The 18922-nt window shown below is 35.5% G+C and overlaps 1 protein-coding gene across 1 annotated transcript in view; it reads left to right on the top strand.

Annotated features, from left to right (window-relative positions):
* The window catches only part of RNF138 (ring finger protein 138), a 43337-nt gene that overhangs the window by 18667 nt on the left and 5748 nt on the right, over positions 1 to 18922 (top strand). Inside the window, exons 3-6 of the mRNA XM_029230966.1 lie at positions 1314 to 1479; positions 3219 to 3334; positions 15339 to 15395; positions 16233 to 16344. Coding sequence (XP_029086799.1) covers positions 1314 to 1479; positions 3219 to 3334; positions 15339 to 15395; positions 16233 to 16344 — 451 coding nt within the window. The remainder of the gene's footprint in view (positions 1 to 1313; positions 1480 to 3218; positions 3335 to 15338; positions 15396 to 16232; positions 16345 to 18922) is intronic.

Genomic DNA, 18922 nt, shown 5'->3' with positions numbered 1-18922 from the left:
ATAAATAAATTAATTAAAAAAAAAAAAAGAAATGAGGAGCACTCATTTCTTTATGTCTCCTTTAACACTGGATATTATTATTTTTTTAAACTAGTGTTTTGACAACTGAAAAATGTATTTTTGTCTTGTTTACTTTGCATTTCTTTGACTCCTGGTTATGATGAATATTTTCCACCTTTTAAAGTATTGGTGATCACTTCTAATGCTACCTTAGTGATATTAGCTACTATTTATCAAGCACTTTGCTGACTCAAAAATAACTGTCTTGAGCATTTTATTACATTACCTATCTTAATCCTGTGAACAACCCTATCAAGTGTAGATGCTTACTGTATGTGTGAGGAAACTGATTTTAAAGAAGAGTGAGTTGCTTAGCGCATGGTTAGTAAACTCAGTGTGATCTTTTATCACGCTATTACCTTGCAACTTTTTTGTTAGTATAGATGTGGAAGATTAGTATATTTGTATTTATAGGGGGTTGAATTAAATGTATAATTATTCTAGAGCCCAGGTACAGATGGCTGTGATTTTTTTTTTTTTTTTTGCGGTACGCGGGCCTCTCACTGTTGTGGCCTCTCCCGTTGTGGAGCACAGGCTCCGGATGCGCAGGCTCAGCAGCCATGGCTCATGGGCCCAGCTGCTCCGCGGCATCTTCCCGGACCGGGGCACGAACCCGTGTCCCCTGCATTGGCAGGCGGACTCTCAACCACTGCGCCACCAGGGAAGCCCAGGATTCTTAAGTATTTCTCAAATTATGTTCCATTGCACACTGTTGTGGGAATTTTCATATATCCTGACCACAGAAGTTTGGGCAACACTTGGTTTCCTTAGCAGAGAAACCTTAATAACTTTGAATAATCCTTGAATTTCCGAAATCGGTTTCTGTAGGAGACCTATTCATATCTTGTAGAACAACATCTTGAAGTACATCAGTTTGAGACAAAGCTGATGTGTGGTCCATTCTCTCATTTTGTAAGGGGAGGAAATGGAGATCCATTGTGGTTAAGTGTGTTGCCTGAAAATCACACAGCTGCTAAACAACACAGGATAAGATGCAGTTTTCCTTTGTACCATGCTTCCCCTGATAATGTTATATAATATTTATTTTTCCTGTATTATGTTAAAAGTAGTTTCTTTAGTATTCCCATCTAGTCCAGACATTAGTCTTACACTTATACAGTTTTTAAAAATTCTAGATTTATGTACATACAAATAGCCTAGCATGATTACATACCCATAACTGCTGTGTTTAATTATCGAAATGAAAAGAGTACTTTTTTCTGTAGTTAACCTGTCACAAATGTTTGGTTTAGTTTCTGTAGAAAATGTTTCCTGACTGCAATGAGAGAAAGCGGAATACATTGTCCCCTGTGTCGTGGAAATGTGACTAGAAGAGAAAGAGCATGTCCTGAACGGGCCTTAGACCTTGAAAATATCATGAGGAGGTTTTCTGGTAGCTGCAGATGCTGTGCAAAACAGGTAGAGTAAATGTGACATAGTTCTTTGAAAGTCAAGTTTCTACTCTGAAATTTCTGTTTGACTTGTCTTGGTGGGTACTGTTTTGAAGAGAAATTACTTAGGTTGAGAATTGGGTAGAAAAGGCCAGAAAAGCTGTGGGTGTAGATCTTACTAGATTATAAACTTACTGAGAACAGAGACCGAAAGATAGATACAGTCTCTGAATTTGCCGTAATTTTTAGCCATAATTTTTAGTAATTTTATTTTTTCAAAATAAACACTCGTTGATTACCTGCTAAATGAACTGAATGAACAGACTGGCATTTAACTCATTGAAGCCTCATTCTGGTACAGATTCAGCCCTTGAATAGTTTTTCTGGTGGTAGTATCATTATTGCAATTTTGCAGGTAGAAATGGGCCAAATGGATTTATGTAGTCAAGGGGGAACTCTAGCTGCCCACTGTACTTGGATGTTTATGTGTTTATCTAAGAAATCACAAAATACTTGGCAGAAAACTTTGCCTTTTAAGGAACAGGTGTAAAAAATCAGGTATTGGCGAATAACTGGCATTAATTCTCCAGTCTGGATTTTATTCTACCGTTTGGAGAGGGATTGAAATGGTGAGAGGTGGTTAGGCTTTTAGTATATTCGTTTATTATGGATTTATCACAACCACTTTTTCAAACAGCTAATAAAGTCAGTGAGCAAAAAAACCAGTTGCTGTTTCATGCATTCACACAAGACATATCTGCTTTTCCATGTCTTTGAGGGAGGTGTTAACTGACAGGGCAATGAAGTGAAGCTGGAAAATACACTTGAGAGATTTCTGGCTCTACTCAGAGAGAAACTGAAAAATGTTCCAAGTGTTAACTTGGGAACTTAGTTTTTTAAAGCACTTTCTAACTCTGCCAGGTTGCAGTAGTTAAAGAAATAAAAAGATGCCCAGTGCTATGAGGCAACCTCTTAATACTTTTAATATTATTTTTTGTCTATTAGTGGTATTTTTTTTCAGGTGTAAAATTATTTGTTAATTTTTATGGTGAGTTTACAGACAGTTGGACTCATCTCCATTGTCTCTGAATCTAATGGAGAGAAACTTACTGCTTATTTTCAGCTCCTACTTAAGAATTAAATCATTTACTTAAAACAAAGACCTCTTGTTTAAATGGAATATTTTGTTATCTATTTCTGCCTTGTTTTTTTCCTTCTTGTTGGCAATATCTCAAGTCTTATGAGTTCCTTTTTATATTAAAAGTCACATTACATTAAACATTTTTAAAATGTTTTATTATGGTAAAATATATAACGTAAAATGTACCTTTTTTTAGTTTTATTTTATTTTTTTTATAAGTGAAAGATTGTGGTAAACTTTTTTTATACAATAAATGTCCATTTGGTAAGAAAACATGATATGTATATACATACACACAATCTGTATGAGGCATCAAATGAACAATTAGAGTGCAGTATCATGAATGGTAAGGTAGAAAACGTACCATTTTTAAGTGTACAATACAGTGGTATTAAGTACATTCATAACATTGTATAGCAATCACCACTATCTATTTCCAGAATTTTTTCATCATCCCAAACAGAAACTCTGTACCTGTTAAATTGTAACTTGCTGTTCCCCCACCCCCACCCCTCTAGTAACCTGTATTCTACTTTATCTCTGAATTCTGTTCTACCTCATATAAATGGAATCACGTTATATTTGTTCTTTTGAAAGTCACATTACATTTAATCAATAATTTACAGATTAAATTCTATCGCATGAGACATCATTACAAATCTTGTAAGAAGTACCAAGATGAATATGGTGTTTCTTCTGTCATTCCAAACTTTCAGATCTCTCAAGATTCAGTAGGGAACAGGTAAGCAATATTTACTCTTATAGTTTTTATAGTTAAAATGGAAATTTTGCAGAGACTGTATAAAGTGTTTTTGTGTATGTGTGGGTGTTTGTGTTTTTAAAGTAAATTGCCTTTGTCCTCATAAGTTTGTTTGATGCATGTAAAATGACATCTGGGAGATTGACTTTATGCTAGACTTAAGCTTATGTTATGTAAAAATCATTCTAAGAAACTTTACATGTCTGAATAAAAAGTAGATCTGTGAATTGAATGTTTTCTTTTGCAACTGAAATTACTTGAAAGCTAGAGAAAATCCCTTTCAGTAATGTATTTGCAAACTAGAATCCTTTTACTCTCTAAGAATAGAATTGTTTGAAATTTTTATTTTGATAAAATGTCATGTAAAAGTGAGATTTGGTACGATTAAATTTGTAGTTCTATTTTAGTCTCAATTCTTTTAAAGCTAGGTTTTGGCTTGATTTGTATCTTATTGTCTCAGGTTTATGTACATTAAACATTTTTATGAAATGTATTTTATGAATAAGAATGGCCAGAATGCACATGTGTGGTTTAAAAAATAGTGACAAAACAAATACCTAAGCCGGGTCAAAAATTATAACATTTTTCAGGACCTTGTTTTTTTAAAAATAATTTATTTTATTTATTTATTTATTTTTGGCTGTGTTCGTTGCTGCACGCGGGCTTTCTCTAGTTGCTGTGAATGGGGGCTGCTGTTTGTTGCAGTGCGTAGGCTTCTCATTGTGGTGGCTTCTTTTGTTGTGGAGCACGGGCTCTAGGCGCGTGGGCTTCAGTAGTTGTGGCATGCGGGCTCAGTAGTTGTGGCTCACAGGCTCTAGAGCACAGGCTCAGTAGTTGTGGTGCACGGACTTAGTTGCTCTGCGGCCTATGGAATCTTCCCAGACCAGGGATCGAACCCATGTCCCCTGCATCGTCAGGCGGATTCTCAACCACTGTGCCACCAGGGAAGCTCCTTTCAGGACCTTAGAATCTCCTTGTGAGCCCATGCCAATTTGAACCCCATACTCCCAGAGGTAACCACTATCCTCTTTTTTGGGTTGTTCATTCTTTTGCTTTTCTTTATAGTATTACCACCCACGCATGTATCTCTAAACAATGAAGTGCTTAATTTTTAAAAACTCAGTAGCAAGCACACACCATTCTGTAAAGAAAGGCAGTATTGGCAGCATTATAGAAAGGCTCCCAGGAGGCGATATGTTAAGCAGAGTCTTTAAGATTTTATTTTAGTAGCATTTCATTTCACATGTTGCTAATTTTCAGTAATTTAACCACTCTTAGAAGCACTTACACTGTAGTAAGGCTTCTTCTCAACTCCTTAGTTGAAACTGTTCAGGTAAAGGTCTTTAGTAATTTTCTTATTTCCTGCTCTTTTAGGTTCTCGTTTTACTCGACTCAGTGTCATTGGATGAAATTGGTCACTCTTATTTTGTGATTTTTAAAAAAATCCCCTTCGGTTCATCCTTTTTGGTTTTTTTATTTCTGTACTTCTGCTGTATTGAAATTACTCAACAATTTGTTATTAACCCAGTAGATTATTCTTAAGTGCAGGGATGGTGTTTGTCTTGTTCAACAATGTGTCTCTAGTTCTTAGCAAAGTTCCTAGTATATATGATTTGCACAGTCACTGCTTGTTAAATGACTCAGTTTTCTTCTCATGAGACATGCCTTCTTCCCTCTTACCCCCCAGATCTAATTGGTTATAAGTACTATTGATTTCTAATAGCAGTATTCCTCATCTGTGCTTTTCTTCTGCCCCTGTTGTCACTTCCACAGCTCAAGTCCCCATCATCTCTCACTTGAACTGTTGTAGTATTCTTTTAGTTGGTGGTCCTCCTTTAATCTGTCCTGTATACGATTGCCAAAGTGATATTTCAGAAGTGCAACTCTGACCTCTTTCTCCTTGTCCTTGTACCTACACTTCTGTACCTTGTCAGTGACTTCCTGTGGCCCCATAGCTGTGTTTCTCCTCCTGGGTTCCATGGGCCAGTAAGGGCTCTGTGAACTGCTTAAACTGCCAGTTTTTTGTGTGTACTATGTGTGCATTTTTCTGGAGAGAGAATGTCAAGATTCTCAAGGGGTTCCATGATCTAATTCAACAACTAGCTTAATAAGACAAAATCCCTATTCTAAAGCCCTTTCTGATCTGGCACTTACCTTTCCGTTTAGCCTTTGTCTTTCTTGGCTACCCATATTGCATAATATGCCTTAGCCATGTTGAATTATTCCCACTGTATCCTGGCCATCCTTGAGAAGCAATATAACTTAGTCATTAAACATGAAGGCTTGGAGCCGGACTGCTGGGTACGAGGCTCTGTCATTTACTAATTGTATGACTTTGGCAAGAAACTGTACCTCAGTTTTCTCATCTGTTTAAAAAGGTAGTGGTGATACTATTAAACACCTCATTGGTGGGAGTCAATAAGTAGGTTAATAGAAGTAAAACATATTGAATAGCACCTTACTTGGTGAATGTTTGGGGATTTTTTGTTTGCTTTGTTGGTTTTTTTTTTTTTTCCGGCTGTGCAGCGCATCTTGCGGAATCTTAGTTTCCTGACCAGGGACTGAACCCATGCCCTCGGCAGTGAAAGCACAGAATCCTAACCGCTGGACTGCCAGGGAATTTCCTAAATGTTAGTTTTTAATTATCATCATCATCACCATCACTCCCTCACCTCCATACTTTCCCCACCATTCTAACCCACACTTTGCCAGCCAGTGGACTTTTTCTTCTCCTTGAAGACTTAGACCAAGTGTTAGATACTCTGAAGTCTTTCCTGTTTACTTGTCTGTTTTTTTTATCTAGTAGATGGGCTTCCTAGTCTTATTCATGTTTATATCCTATGCAAAATTCTAGTTGCAATGGAAAAATTCAGTTTGTATATGAATTTCTGGTAAGGAAATTGTTGAAGGAAGGAAAAGATTTTTAAAAAAATGGTAGGAAATATAAGAAGCCAGAATGTATAGTCAGGGTCCTGGGAGGAAACAGATAATTATACTCAAATTAGATAATTTGAGGGGAATTTAGTGAAGGACTATTCTTTAATTTTTTATTTTTGTGTGTGAAGGGACTATTTGTAAGGAGTAGAGTATTGGGTGCACTACGTAAGCAGGGTATAGGAAGTCACAAGGAATAGTCATGTACTCTGGGTCTACTGAAAGCAGGGGAGGGGAGAAAGTAGACACCAGAATTGGAGAAAGAAAGCTATTTGGAGAGGGCAGTTGGAGAGGGATGCAACCAGTCAAGGCAGTTATGCTGGGAAGGAGTCTGGAAAATAGTTATCCTAACCTTCCTCTTGTTCTTCCTCCAAATCTCCTGCTGGGCTGAACCCATTTGGGAAGCAGAGAAGGGAACCTGTTAATGCAGGTTAGTTTCTCAGTACAAAGAGCATGGTGAAAAATGGAGGAGAGAAGATCTAGAGGGGCAAAAAATATACCCAGCACATAGGATTTCAGTTATTAGCCGAACATATTGTAATACTCTGTACACTGTGCTTCACAGCTTCCAAGTAGTACAAAGAGGAAGACATCCACTATGTTATTAATAGTGTCTATGATATTGTAGACATTCACAGAAAGACAAGATGAAAAGGCAGAGGACTATGTACCAGATGAAGGAACAAGATAAAACCCCAGAAAAACAGCTAAATGAAGTGGAGATAGGCAACCTTCCAGAAAAAGAATTCAGAATAATGATAGTGAAGATGATCCAGGACCTCGGATAAACAATGGAGGCAAAGATTGAGAAGATGAAAGAAATGTTTAACAAAGATCTAGAAGAATTAAAGAACAAACAGAGATGAACAGTACAATAACTGAAATGAAAAATACACTAGAAGGAATCAACAGCAGAATAACTGAGGCAGAAGAACAGATAAGTGACCTGGAGGACAGAATGGTGGAATTCACTGCTGCAGAACAGAAGAAAAAAGAATGAAAAGAAATGAAGACATCCTAAGAGACCTCTGGGACAACATTATACGCAACAACATTCACATTATAGGGGTCCCAGAAGGAGAAGAGAGAGAGAAAGGACCTGAGAAAATATTTGAAGAGATTATAGTCAAAAACTTCCCTAACATGGGAAAGGAAATAGCCACCCAAGACCAGGAAGCGCAGAGAGTCCCATACAGGATAAACCCAAGGAGAAACACGCCAAGACACATAGTAATCAAATTGGCAAAAATTAAAGACAAAGAAAAATTATTGAAAGCAGTAAGGGAAAAATAACAAGTAACATACAAGGGAACTCCCATAAGGTTAACAGCTGATTTCTCAGCAAAAACTGTACAAGCCAGAAGGGAGTGGCATGATATACTTAAAGTAATGAAAGGGAAGAACCTACAACCAAGATTACTCTACCCAGCAAGGATCTCATTCAGATTCGATGGAGAAATCAAAAGCTCTACAGACAAGCAAAAGCTAAGAGAATTCAGCACAACCAAACCAGCTCTACAACAAATGCTAAAGGAACTTCTGTAAGTGGGAAACACAAGAGAAGAAAAGGACCTACAAAAACAAACCCAAAGCAATTAAGAAAAATGGTAATAGGAACATACATATCAATAATTACCTTAAGCGTGAATGGATTAAATGCTCCAACCAAAAGACACAGGCTTGCTGAATGGATACAAAAACAAGACCCATATATATGCTGTCTTCAAGAGACCCACTTCAGACCTAGGGACACATACAGACTGAGAGTGAGGGGATGGAAAAAGATATTCCATGCAAAGGGAAATCAAAAGAAAGCTGGAGTAGCAATACTCATATCAGATAAAATAGACTTTAAAATAAAGAATGTTACAAGAGACAAGGAAGGACACTACATAATGATCAAGGGATCAATCCAAGAAGAAGGTATAACAATTATATATGCACCCAACATAGGAGCACCTCGATACATAAGGGAACTGCTAACAGCTCTAAAAGAGGAAATCGACAGTAAGACAATAATAGTGGGGGACTTTAACACCTCACTTACACAAATGGACAGATCATCCAAACAGAAAATTAATAAGGAAACACAAGCTTTAAAGGACACACTCGACCAGATAGATTTAATTGGTATTTATAGGACATTCCATCCAAAAATAGCAGATTACACTTCTCAAGTGCTCACGGAACATTCTGCAGGATAGATCACATCTTGGGTCACAAATCAAGCCTCAGTAAATTTAAGAAGATTGAAATCATATCAAGCATCTTTTCCGACAACAACGCCATGAGATTAGAAATCAATTACAGGGAAAAAAATGTAAAAAACACAAACACATGGAGGCTAAACGATACGTTACTAAATAACCAAGAGATCACTAAAGAAATGAAAGAGGAAATCAAAAAATACCTAGAGACAAATGACAGTGAAAAGACGACGATCCAAAACCTATGGGATGCAGCAAAAGCAGTTCTAAGAGGGAAGTTTATAGCTATACAAGCCTACCTCAAGAAACAAGAAAAATCTCAAATAAATAATCTAACCTTACACCTAAAGGAACTAGAGAAAGAACAACCAAAACCCAAAGTTAGCAGAAGGAAAGAAATCATAAAGATCAGATCAGAAATGAATGAAATAGAAACAAAACAGTAGCAAAGATCAATAAAACTAAAAGCTAGTTCTTTGAGAAGATAAACAAAATTGATAAGCATTAGCCAGACTCATCAAGAAAAAGAGGGAGAGGACTCAATAAAATTAGAAATGAAAAAGGAGAAGTTGCAACAGACACCGCAGAAATGCAAAGCATCCTAAGAGACTACTACAAGCAACTCTATGCCAATAAAATGGACAACCTGGAAGAAATGGACAAATTTTTTGAGAGGTATAACCTTCCAAGACTGAACCAGGATGAAATAGAAAATATGAACAGACCAATCACAAGTAACGAAATTGAAACTGTGATTAAAAATCTTCCGACAAACAAAAGTCCAGGACCAGATGGCTTCACAGGTGAATTCTATCAAACATTTAGAGAAGAGCTAACATGCATCCTTCTCAAGCTCTTCCAAAAAATTACAGAGGAAGGAACACTCCCAAGCTCATTGTATGATACCACCATCACCCTGATACCAAAACCAGACAAAGATACTACAAAGAAAATTACAGACCGACATCACTGATACCACAGAAATTGAGACACAGATATAGAGAACAAATGTATCGACACCAAGGGCTGAAAGCGGCAGGGGGGTGGGGGTGGGGGTGTGATGAATTGGGCGATTGGGATTGACATGTGTACACTGATGTGTATAAAATGGATGACTAATAAGAACTGCTGTATAAAAAATAAAAAATAAAGGTTTCATAAAAAAAATAAGTCTATGATATTTGAAACCAAATAGTTCTTAATGAGAAAGACAGCTTTTCCTGATAATAAAAGAGATTATACTGAAGTGCTTTGCCCATAGGTCCTCAAAAGAAGAAACTAACATAGTTGAAAAAATATTCAAAATAAACCCTTAGATCATTTAATCAATTCAGCATACATTTATTGTACCTTCTGAACTACTGGGCACACTACATGTTATTGAATATGCAGGGATGGATAAAACAGACATAATCTGCCTTTCCATCTGTGTAAGCAGTATAACTTCCAGTCGAGTCATCCAAAATAAACCAACACACGTTTCAGCCAGATCAGTCAGGGTAAAACTATTTACCATAAAGTAATAAATGTTGGTGAATGTTTAACAAAATTATTGCATTCGTATGGGGTAGTTTCTTATAATAATTATGTAGCAGTGCTAGTTATTTTACTAACGCCATTTCTAGTTCATAACATAAAATTCTGTTTTTAACATGTAGGGCTGTATCTTTCTGTTTTCTTTAGCTACTAGAAAGGAGAGAGGGAGGATGCATGTAATCATTAGATACCAGCACACATTTCTATTTTATCTTCCTTGGAATTATTTGGTCTGTTTGCAGGTTTTTCCAACTAATCTTAACTCTTTGTAAACATTAATAACTGGATGTCAGTAAACCTATAACAGTTTAGTCCAAATACAACACTTCACAACGACTGAAAGAATGAAATTTGCAAACAGTTTTATGTTTATAACAGATTTCTCGCCAAGGTGTTGAACATTTTCAGTAGCTAAGTAACTATTAAGGAATCTGGTACAAGTATGAGATAAAATTTCCTTTTCCTTATTTATAGGCATTCATGATATATTCTGGATAATAATTCTTTATTACATGCAATACAAATATATTTACATTTTTTCCAAAGAATTAAAAAAATTTTTTTTGCTGTTTTCTGAAACGTGTAAGCATAGAACTGGAGATTTTTCTTCACATTTTAAAGACTGGAAATGAGGTACTCTAGTATTTTGAAAACTGCCTTAGGTAATACCACAATTTAATTTAGCATAAAATGGCATAGTCATGCATAGGTTTTTTGGGTTTTTTTCTCACCCCTTTTTTTATTATGATAAGAATATTTTACATGAGGTCTACTCTCTTAACAGATTTTTAAGTGTACAGTATAGTATTGTTATATACAGTATAGGCACAGTGTTGTACAGCAGATCTCTAGAACTTACCTTGCATAACTGAAATTTGTACATGTTGATTAGAAACTCTCATATCCCCGTCCTGTAGCTCCTGTTAGCCACCATTCTATTCTTGGCTTCTTTGAGTTTGAGTATTTTAGATACCTCATATAAGTGGAATCATGCAGTATTTGTCCTGTGACTGGCTTGTTTAACTTAGCATAATGGTCTCAAGGTTTATTTATGTTGTCACAGTTGCAGGACTTTCTTTTCTTTTAAAATTGAATAATATTCCGTTGCATGTATATGCCACATTTTCTTTATCCATTCATATCTTTTTTTCTTTATCCATTCACAAGATTGTTTCTATATCTTGACTATTGTGAATAGCGCTGCAGTGAACTTGGGAGTGCTGTTTCTTCAAGATTCTGATTCCAGTTCTTTTTGATAAATACCCTGAAGTGGGATTGCTGGATCATATGGTAGTTCTACTTTTTATTTTTTTGAGGAACTTCACTGTAACTGTTTTCCATAGCAGCTGCACCATTTTGCATTCTCACCAACAGTGTACAAAGGTTCCAGTTTCTCCACATCCTCACCAACACTTGTTGTCTTTTGTTTTTTTGATAATAGCTATCATAACAGCTATGAGGTGATATTTCATTGTGGTTTTGATTTGTATTTCCCTTATGATTAGTGGCATTGAGAATCTTTTCATATACATGTTGGCCATTTGTATGTCATCTTTGGAGAAATGTCTATTCGTATTTTTAGCCCATTCTGTAATTGGGTCATTAGTTTCTTTGCTGTTGAGTTGTAGGAGTTCCTTATGTATTTTGGAGATTAACCCTCTGTCAGATACGTGGTTTCGAGATACTTTCCCCCATTACATATGTTGCCTTTCACTCTGTTGTTTCCTTTGCTATGCAGAAGCTTTTTAGTTTAATGCAGTCCCACTTGTCTGTTATGGCTTGCAAATATTTTTGATCAGTCTTTGGCTAGTCTTATTGTGTCTTTTGACATACATAAGTATTATATTTATACTTTTATATATATTTATTTTCTTTATGTTTTTTGCTTTTTGTGTCATGCTTGAGAAATCCTTTCCCACATCATAAAGTTATAGAAGATATTTTCTTCTTTAACATTTTAAAGCTGTGCTTTTCACATTTATTTTGGATGTATAACATGAGGTTGGAAAAATTTTCCCCAAGTGATAACCATTTGTCCCAGTACCATTCATTGAGGAGTCCATTCTTTCCCCACTGATTTATAATGCCATTTTGGTCCTACACATCTCTATTCTGTTCTGTTGCTTCGTTTATTCCTCTAATACCATGCTATCTTAATTACTGTGGCTTTAACAATAGGTCTTAAGATCATGTAGGGAAAGTTCTCCCTTTTGTTTTACCCAGAAAATTGTTTCTGTTATTCTTGGTCCTTTGCTATTCCATATGAATTTTAGGATCAGACTTGAGTTTTCTAAAAATTCCTGTAGAGATTTTGATCGGAAGCATTATAAAGGTTGAATTTATTGAAATCATAGATTAATTTGGAGAGAATTGACATCATATGATACTCATTTTTCCCACCCAGTTTCCCACCTGTTTATCTCTTCCATTAAAAAAAAAAATGCAGTAAAAAAAGTCCATTTAGAGCACACATAAATATGTTCTAGTATATCTTTTCCTAGTAAAACCTTAGTTTTTTTTTTTTCGGTACGTGGGCCTCACACTGTTGTGGCCTCTCCCGTTGCGGAGCACAGGCTCCGGACGTGCAGGCCCAGCGGCCATGGCTCACGGGCCCAGCTGCTCCGCGGCATGTGGGATCTTCCCGGACCGGGGCACGAACCCGTGTCCCCAGCATCGGCAGGCAGACTCTCAACCACTGCGCCACCAGGGAAGCCCCTAAAACCTTACAGTTTTTGTTGCTGTACAAATGGATCTTTTTTCCTGTTTTATAATCTAAGTGGTTATTACTAGTGAGTAGGAATATTAAGGATTTTTATGTTAATCTTTCATTTAGCAGCTTTGCTGATTTATTAGTTCTAATAGTTTTAAATAATTTACCTGTAGATTCTTTTGGATTTATTACGTAGAAAATTATTTGGTTTGTCAATGCAATTTTGTCTCTTACTGCTTCATTTTGTACTTGATTTATTGCATTAACTAGGGCCTCTATCCAGTATTAAATAGAAGGCACCTGTTTTTCCTTGATTTTAGTGGGAATGCATCTAAAATTTTATTATTATGGATGGTGTTCACTACAGTTTTTTAACATATTCTTTATCTGTTCTATGATGCTATCATCCTGAATTTAAGATTTCTCCATTGAATGGTTCTTACTCAAATCAGAATCTTGTATGCAGTTAAAAAAATGTATACATCTGACTTCATTCCCAGATACTCTGCTATCTAGAGTTTAGGGATTTGTACTTTTAAAAGCATTGTGGGTGATCAGAGGTTTTTTTGTTTTTGTTTCCATTCTGGAGGTTGAATTTTAGTGAATGGTTTCTACATCAGATGAAATAAATGATCATATGTTTTTTAAATTGATAGTATGGTTGTCAGTAATAGATTTTCTATTGTTGAACTCATTCATACATTTCTAGAATAAATGAGTAGGCTCCCAGTAATAGCCCTGGACATGATACAGGATGATCAGGAAGGACTAGAATGATGATAACAATAATAATGGAAAATAGAGAATTGTAAAAGTAGGTGGAAAGGAGAAAACATTTAAAAAGGGCATTAACTTTGATATTAAAATGCTTTAAATCAGGAGTTTTGTGATTGCATACCCCACCAGTGAAAAAAATTGAGCATGTACTCTGAGTATGTGTGTGTTTATTTTAAAACTATGCATGTGTTTTATGGTACTGATACTTTACGCATAACACATGCAAAATTTAAGTGAGATAAAGATGAAAAAGTTACTTTAAAAATAAGTTTGCTTTATTTAATGGTATAAAATATTTTCATTCTTAAAGTTTTATTACTGTTTTTATTGAAAACAATATGGTTGACTATGATTTCTAAAATTTCTTAAAATCTTGGTTTAATACAGTGACAGTAATTTAAAGATTTCGATTAAATTCACTTTACTTTGATACTTGGTCTTGATGACTATCATGGCTGAAAAGATACCTACAACACACAATACAGATCCAAATGGAAGAAGTATGTCATAGGTTGAGACTCCTATATTTTTCAGTCCCATTTGGTAAATATTAAAAGGGCTTTTGAAATTTTCCATAGTCTCTGATTATGTTATAGTTGTTCTTACAAACGAATCGGAAGTTTTTATATTTTATTAGGGCATGTTCAAAACCCAATGATTATCTTTATTTGGAAGATTTAAAAACAGTTTAGAAAAATCTGTTACCAAGTTTAAATGTATAGTTATGAGATTTTAAAAAAATAGGTGACATACTGTTTTTGGTAAAGTCATAACATCCCTTTAACACATGCACTCTCCGTAGTTTGAATTTATTTTGAAAAGCAGTTTTTAGTCTCCACATTGTTAGAATCTGCAGAGACAGATTAATAACTGCTAAAAAGATGCAAAATAGTGGTTTAATAGTCTCCTATTTGGGCAGGGAAGCTTTCTTGCAGAGAATGTGTGTGGAGATACAACAGTATTTTCACAGAAGGGAAATGACTGTCGTTGGAGAACATCTGTTAGGTAGATGATACAGTATTGCTTGTCCTTTTGTAAAAGAAAACTGAAAAGTCAGTTTTCTAAGTTTCACAACAGTTTTTTTGTCCACTACCTATCTCATTTTTATTTTAATGTTTCTGCTATTGAAAGGCCTTGTTTTTATAAAATTGACTACATTGATGAAATTCTGTAATGCATGACTGACAATCCTCATATGGAATGCCCACTTTTCTCTCAGGATTTCTCTGATACTGCATAAGACACATGACTCTGGCATGGGGTCCCAGTGAGGACATCAAGTTATTCTGTATATTAAATGTTGGAAAGCCTAGTTCCTTTTTGGAAAATATAAACATAATGAACATTCAAATATTTTTTCTTAACCTACTCCATTTAGGAGTTGTAGCATCATTTTGGATGCTACAACCTTAAACTATATCCTAGTTACAAGTCAAGAAGTTCACAAATTCTTGATTCTACCCCAGCATTCAAAAACTAACTAGTCCAGGTAGAGGTAGGGGAGTCTCTTAATTTGAAAGTCTAAAGGACCTGGGGAAATGTTCATGCTATGGATTTAAGACAATTCTGCAAAATACTATATGCTCTATACTTTTGTAACTATGCCTAAATTAATTTTTAAAGGACCTCATAAGCAGTCTTCTTATCAGAATTTATTTGAAAAGTAATTAATGCCATAATTATATCATAGTTCAGAACTATTTGAAGTTCAGGCTTTTCAAACAAATTCAGACTGGTTGTCTTCATTAGCAGTTAATGAATCTGTGTTGTGCTTTATTACTTGAAGTATTAACTTCTCCCCCTCCCCCCCATGCCTCTTAAGTAATAGGAGTGAAACATCCACATCTGATAACACAGAAGCGTATCAAGAGAATACAAGGTAAGCTTTTGAATTTCTATTATTTTAGTAAATAATACCTATCACTTTGTAATAATGGATTTTTAAATTAAAAAAATTTAAATTCAGTTAAATCATCAGACATAATGCATAAGTTAGCAGTTTAGAAATAAATGATGCAGTTGCTTTTACAGGTCACATTAAATTAGAAGCGTGTAGCTCTCCTCTTTCACTGTGGTCAGATTTCTTCCATGCATAATTTAGGCAGAGTTGTCAATACTGAACTGTCCCTTGCTGAAATTGAGATATTAAAACCCAGTGATGCCTGATCCTCAAAATATTTTGAAATGTTGATCATTCTCATGGCTGATGCTTTTGTTTTTCTCTTTTCCTATGAATTTTGTATGTTAGAGTCTTAGAACTAGGATAAATTAAAGATACACCATATGGATGTAAGTCTTTTAAAAGTTTTAATTTCCTAGATATGGTGTTTCCATACTGGGACACCATGGGATATTTAGAATTTTCAAGGGACATACAGTGACATCTATTAGTTGCAGGAATGACTAAATTAAGTTGTTTGAATCTAACTACTTTAATAAATGAGACAGCTAGGTTTGTTATTATTTTTGTTTAGGCCTCTTGTAGAGGCACCATGAAAAAATTTCCTAGACACTAAGGGTACTGTAAACTGAGATTGTTTAGGAATATCTATTGTAGATTATTTATTGAAAACATAGTTTTTTAAAAGTGAGACAATCTTTGATTAGTCTATAATTATAACTTTTAAAGAAAGAAATAATGGTCAAAAAATAGGAGCTCATCATTTTTACGTTATGATTTCAAATTCAGTATGCTGCATTTAAAATTGTTTTATAGTTCTTCTGGGCATCCCACCTTTAAGTGTCCCTTGTGTCAAGAATCAAATTTTACCAGACAGCGTTTACTGGATCACTGTAATAGTAATCATCTATTTCAGATAGTTCCTGTGGTAAGTATGTATGTTTAAGACAGTCTTCTGTTTAAGGTATGCTGTCCCATTTATTTCACTTCATTTGTACAAGGGAAAGTGGTTACTTTAAATTTTGCGGGGCATTGTCAGTAAGGTATATTTTGTCAACAAAGGACTGATGACTGTGAAGCAAAATGAGATATTTAAAATCCCAGTAACTAACTTATAAAAAGATTTATGCTTAATTGTGAGGGTAAAGTACAAAAATAGCCTGGAAAAGAGTGAAATAAGGAAAGGTGAACTGAGGACTCATTACCAAGCAGTAGCATTGTAAATTGTATCCTTGCAGAATGTAGTATATGAGTGCATAAAGCAAGAAAGGAAAAGAATCATACTTTATTTCTGATGCATACATATCTTTTTTTTTTTACATCTTTATTGGAGTATAATTGCTTTACAGTGGTGTGTTAACTTCTGATTTATAACAAACTGAATCAGTTATACATATACATATTTTCCCATATCTCTTCCCTCTTGTGTCTCCCTCCCTCCCACCCTCCCTATCCCACCCCTCTAGGTGGTCACAAAGCACCGAGCTGATCTCCCTGTGCTAGGTGGCTGCTTCCCACTAGCTATCTGTTTTACGTTTGGTAGTGTATATATGTCCATGCCTCTCTCTAGCTTTGTCACAGCTTACCCTTCCCCCTCCCCATATCCTCAAGTCCATTCTCTAGTAGGTCTGTGTCTTTAATCCTGTCTTACCCCTAGGTTCTTCATGACATTTTTTTTCTTAAATTCCATATATATGTGTTAGCATACGGTATTTGTCTTTCTCTTTCTGACTTACTTCACTCTGTATGACAGACTCTAGGTCTATCCACCTCATTACAAATAGCTCAATTTCGTTTCTTTTTATGGCTGAGTAATACTCCATTGTATATATGTGCCACATCTTCTTTATCCATTCATCCGATGATGGACACTTAGGTTGTTTCCATCTCCAGGCTATTGTAAATAGAGCTGCAATGAACATTTTGGTACATGACTCTTTGAATTATGGTTTTCTCAGGGTATATGCCCAGTAGTGGGATTGCTGGGTCATATGGTAGTTCTATTTGTAGTTTTTTAAGGAACCTCCATACTGTTCTCCACAGTGGCTGTACCAGTTCACATTCCCACCAGCAGTGCAAGAGTGTTCCCTTTTCTCCACACCCTCTCCAGCATTTATTGTTTGCAGATTTTTTGATGATAGCCATTCTGACCGGTGTGAGATGATATCTCATTGTAGTTTTGATTTGCATTTCTCTAATGATTAATGATGTTGAGCATTCTTTCATGTGTTTGTTGACAGTCTGTAAATCTTCTTTGGAGAAATGTCTATTTAGGTCTTCTGCCCATTTTTGGATTGGGTTGTTTTTTTGTTATTGAGCTGCATGAGCTGCTTATAATTTTTGGAGATTAATCCTTTGTCAGTTGCTTCATTTGCAAATATTTTCTCCCATTCTGAGGGTTGTCTTTTGGTCTTGTTTATGGTTTTGTTTGCTGTGCAAAAGCTTCATTAGGTCCCATTTGTTTATTTTTGTTTTTATTTCCATTTCTCTAGGAGGTGGGTCAAAAAGGATCTTGCTGTGATTTATGTCATAGAGTGTCCTGCCTATGTTTTCCTCTAAGAGTTTGATAGTTTCTGGCCTTAAATTTAAGCCTTTAATCCATTTTGAGTTTATTTTTGTGTATGGTGTTAGGGAGTGATCTCATCTCATACTTTTACATGTACCTGTCCAGTTTTCCCAGCACCACTTATTGAAGAGGCTGTCCTTTCTCCACTGTACATTCCTGCCTCTTTTATCAAAGATAAGGTGACCATATGTGTGTGGGTTTATCTCTGGGCTTTCTCTCCTGTTCCATTGATCTATCTTTCTGTTTTTGTGCCAGTACCATACTGTCTTGATTACTGTAGCTTTGTAGTATAGTCTGAAATCAGGGAGCCTGATTCCTCCACCTCTGTTTTTCGTTCTCAAGATTGCTTTGGCTATTCGGGGTCTTTTGTGTTTCCATACAAATTGTGGAATTTTTTGTTCTAGTTCTGTGAAAAATGCCAGTGGTAGTTTGATAGGGATTGCATTGAATCTGTAGATTGCTTTGGGTAGTAGAGTCATTTTCACAATGTTGATTCTTCCAATCCAGGAACATGGTATATCTCTCCATCTATTTGTATCATCTTTAATTTTTTTCATCAGTGTCTTATAATTTTCTGCATACAGATCTTTTGTCTCCTTAGGTAGGTTTATTCCTAGATATTTTATTCTTTTTGTTGCAGTGGTAAATGGGAGTGTTTTCTTGATTTCACTTTCAGATTTTTCATCATTAGTGTATAGGAATGCCAGAGATTTCTGTGCATTAATTTTGTATCCTGCTACTTTACCAAATTCATTGATTAGCTCTAGTAGTTTTCTGGTAGCATCTGTAGGATTCTCTATGTATAGTATCATGTCATCTGCAAACAGTGACAGCTTTATTTCTTCTTTTCTGATTTGGATTCCTTTTATTTCGTTTTCTTCTCTGATTGCTGTGGCTAAAACTTCCAAAACTATGTTGAATAAGAGTGGTGAGAGTGGGC

This window comes from Monodon monoceros, unplaced genomic scaffold (assembly GCF_005190385.1).
Source record: "Monodon monoceros isolate NGI ecotype Baffin Bay Population unplaced genomic scaffold, NGI_Narwhal_1 Super_Scaffold_1, whole genome shotgun sequence".
NCBI classification, from domain to species: domain Eukaryota; kingdom Metazoa; phylum Chordata; class Mammalia; order Artiodactyla; family Monodontidae; genus Monodon; species Monodon monoceros.
The sequence above is the reverse complement of the archived record's forward strand: the minus strand, read 5'-3'. Positions and strand labels throughout refer to the sequence as shown.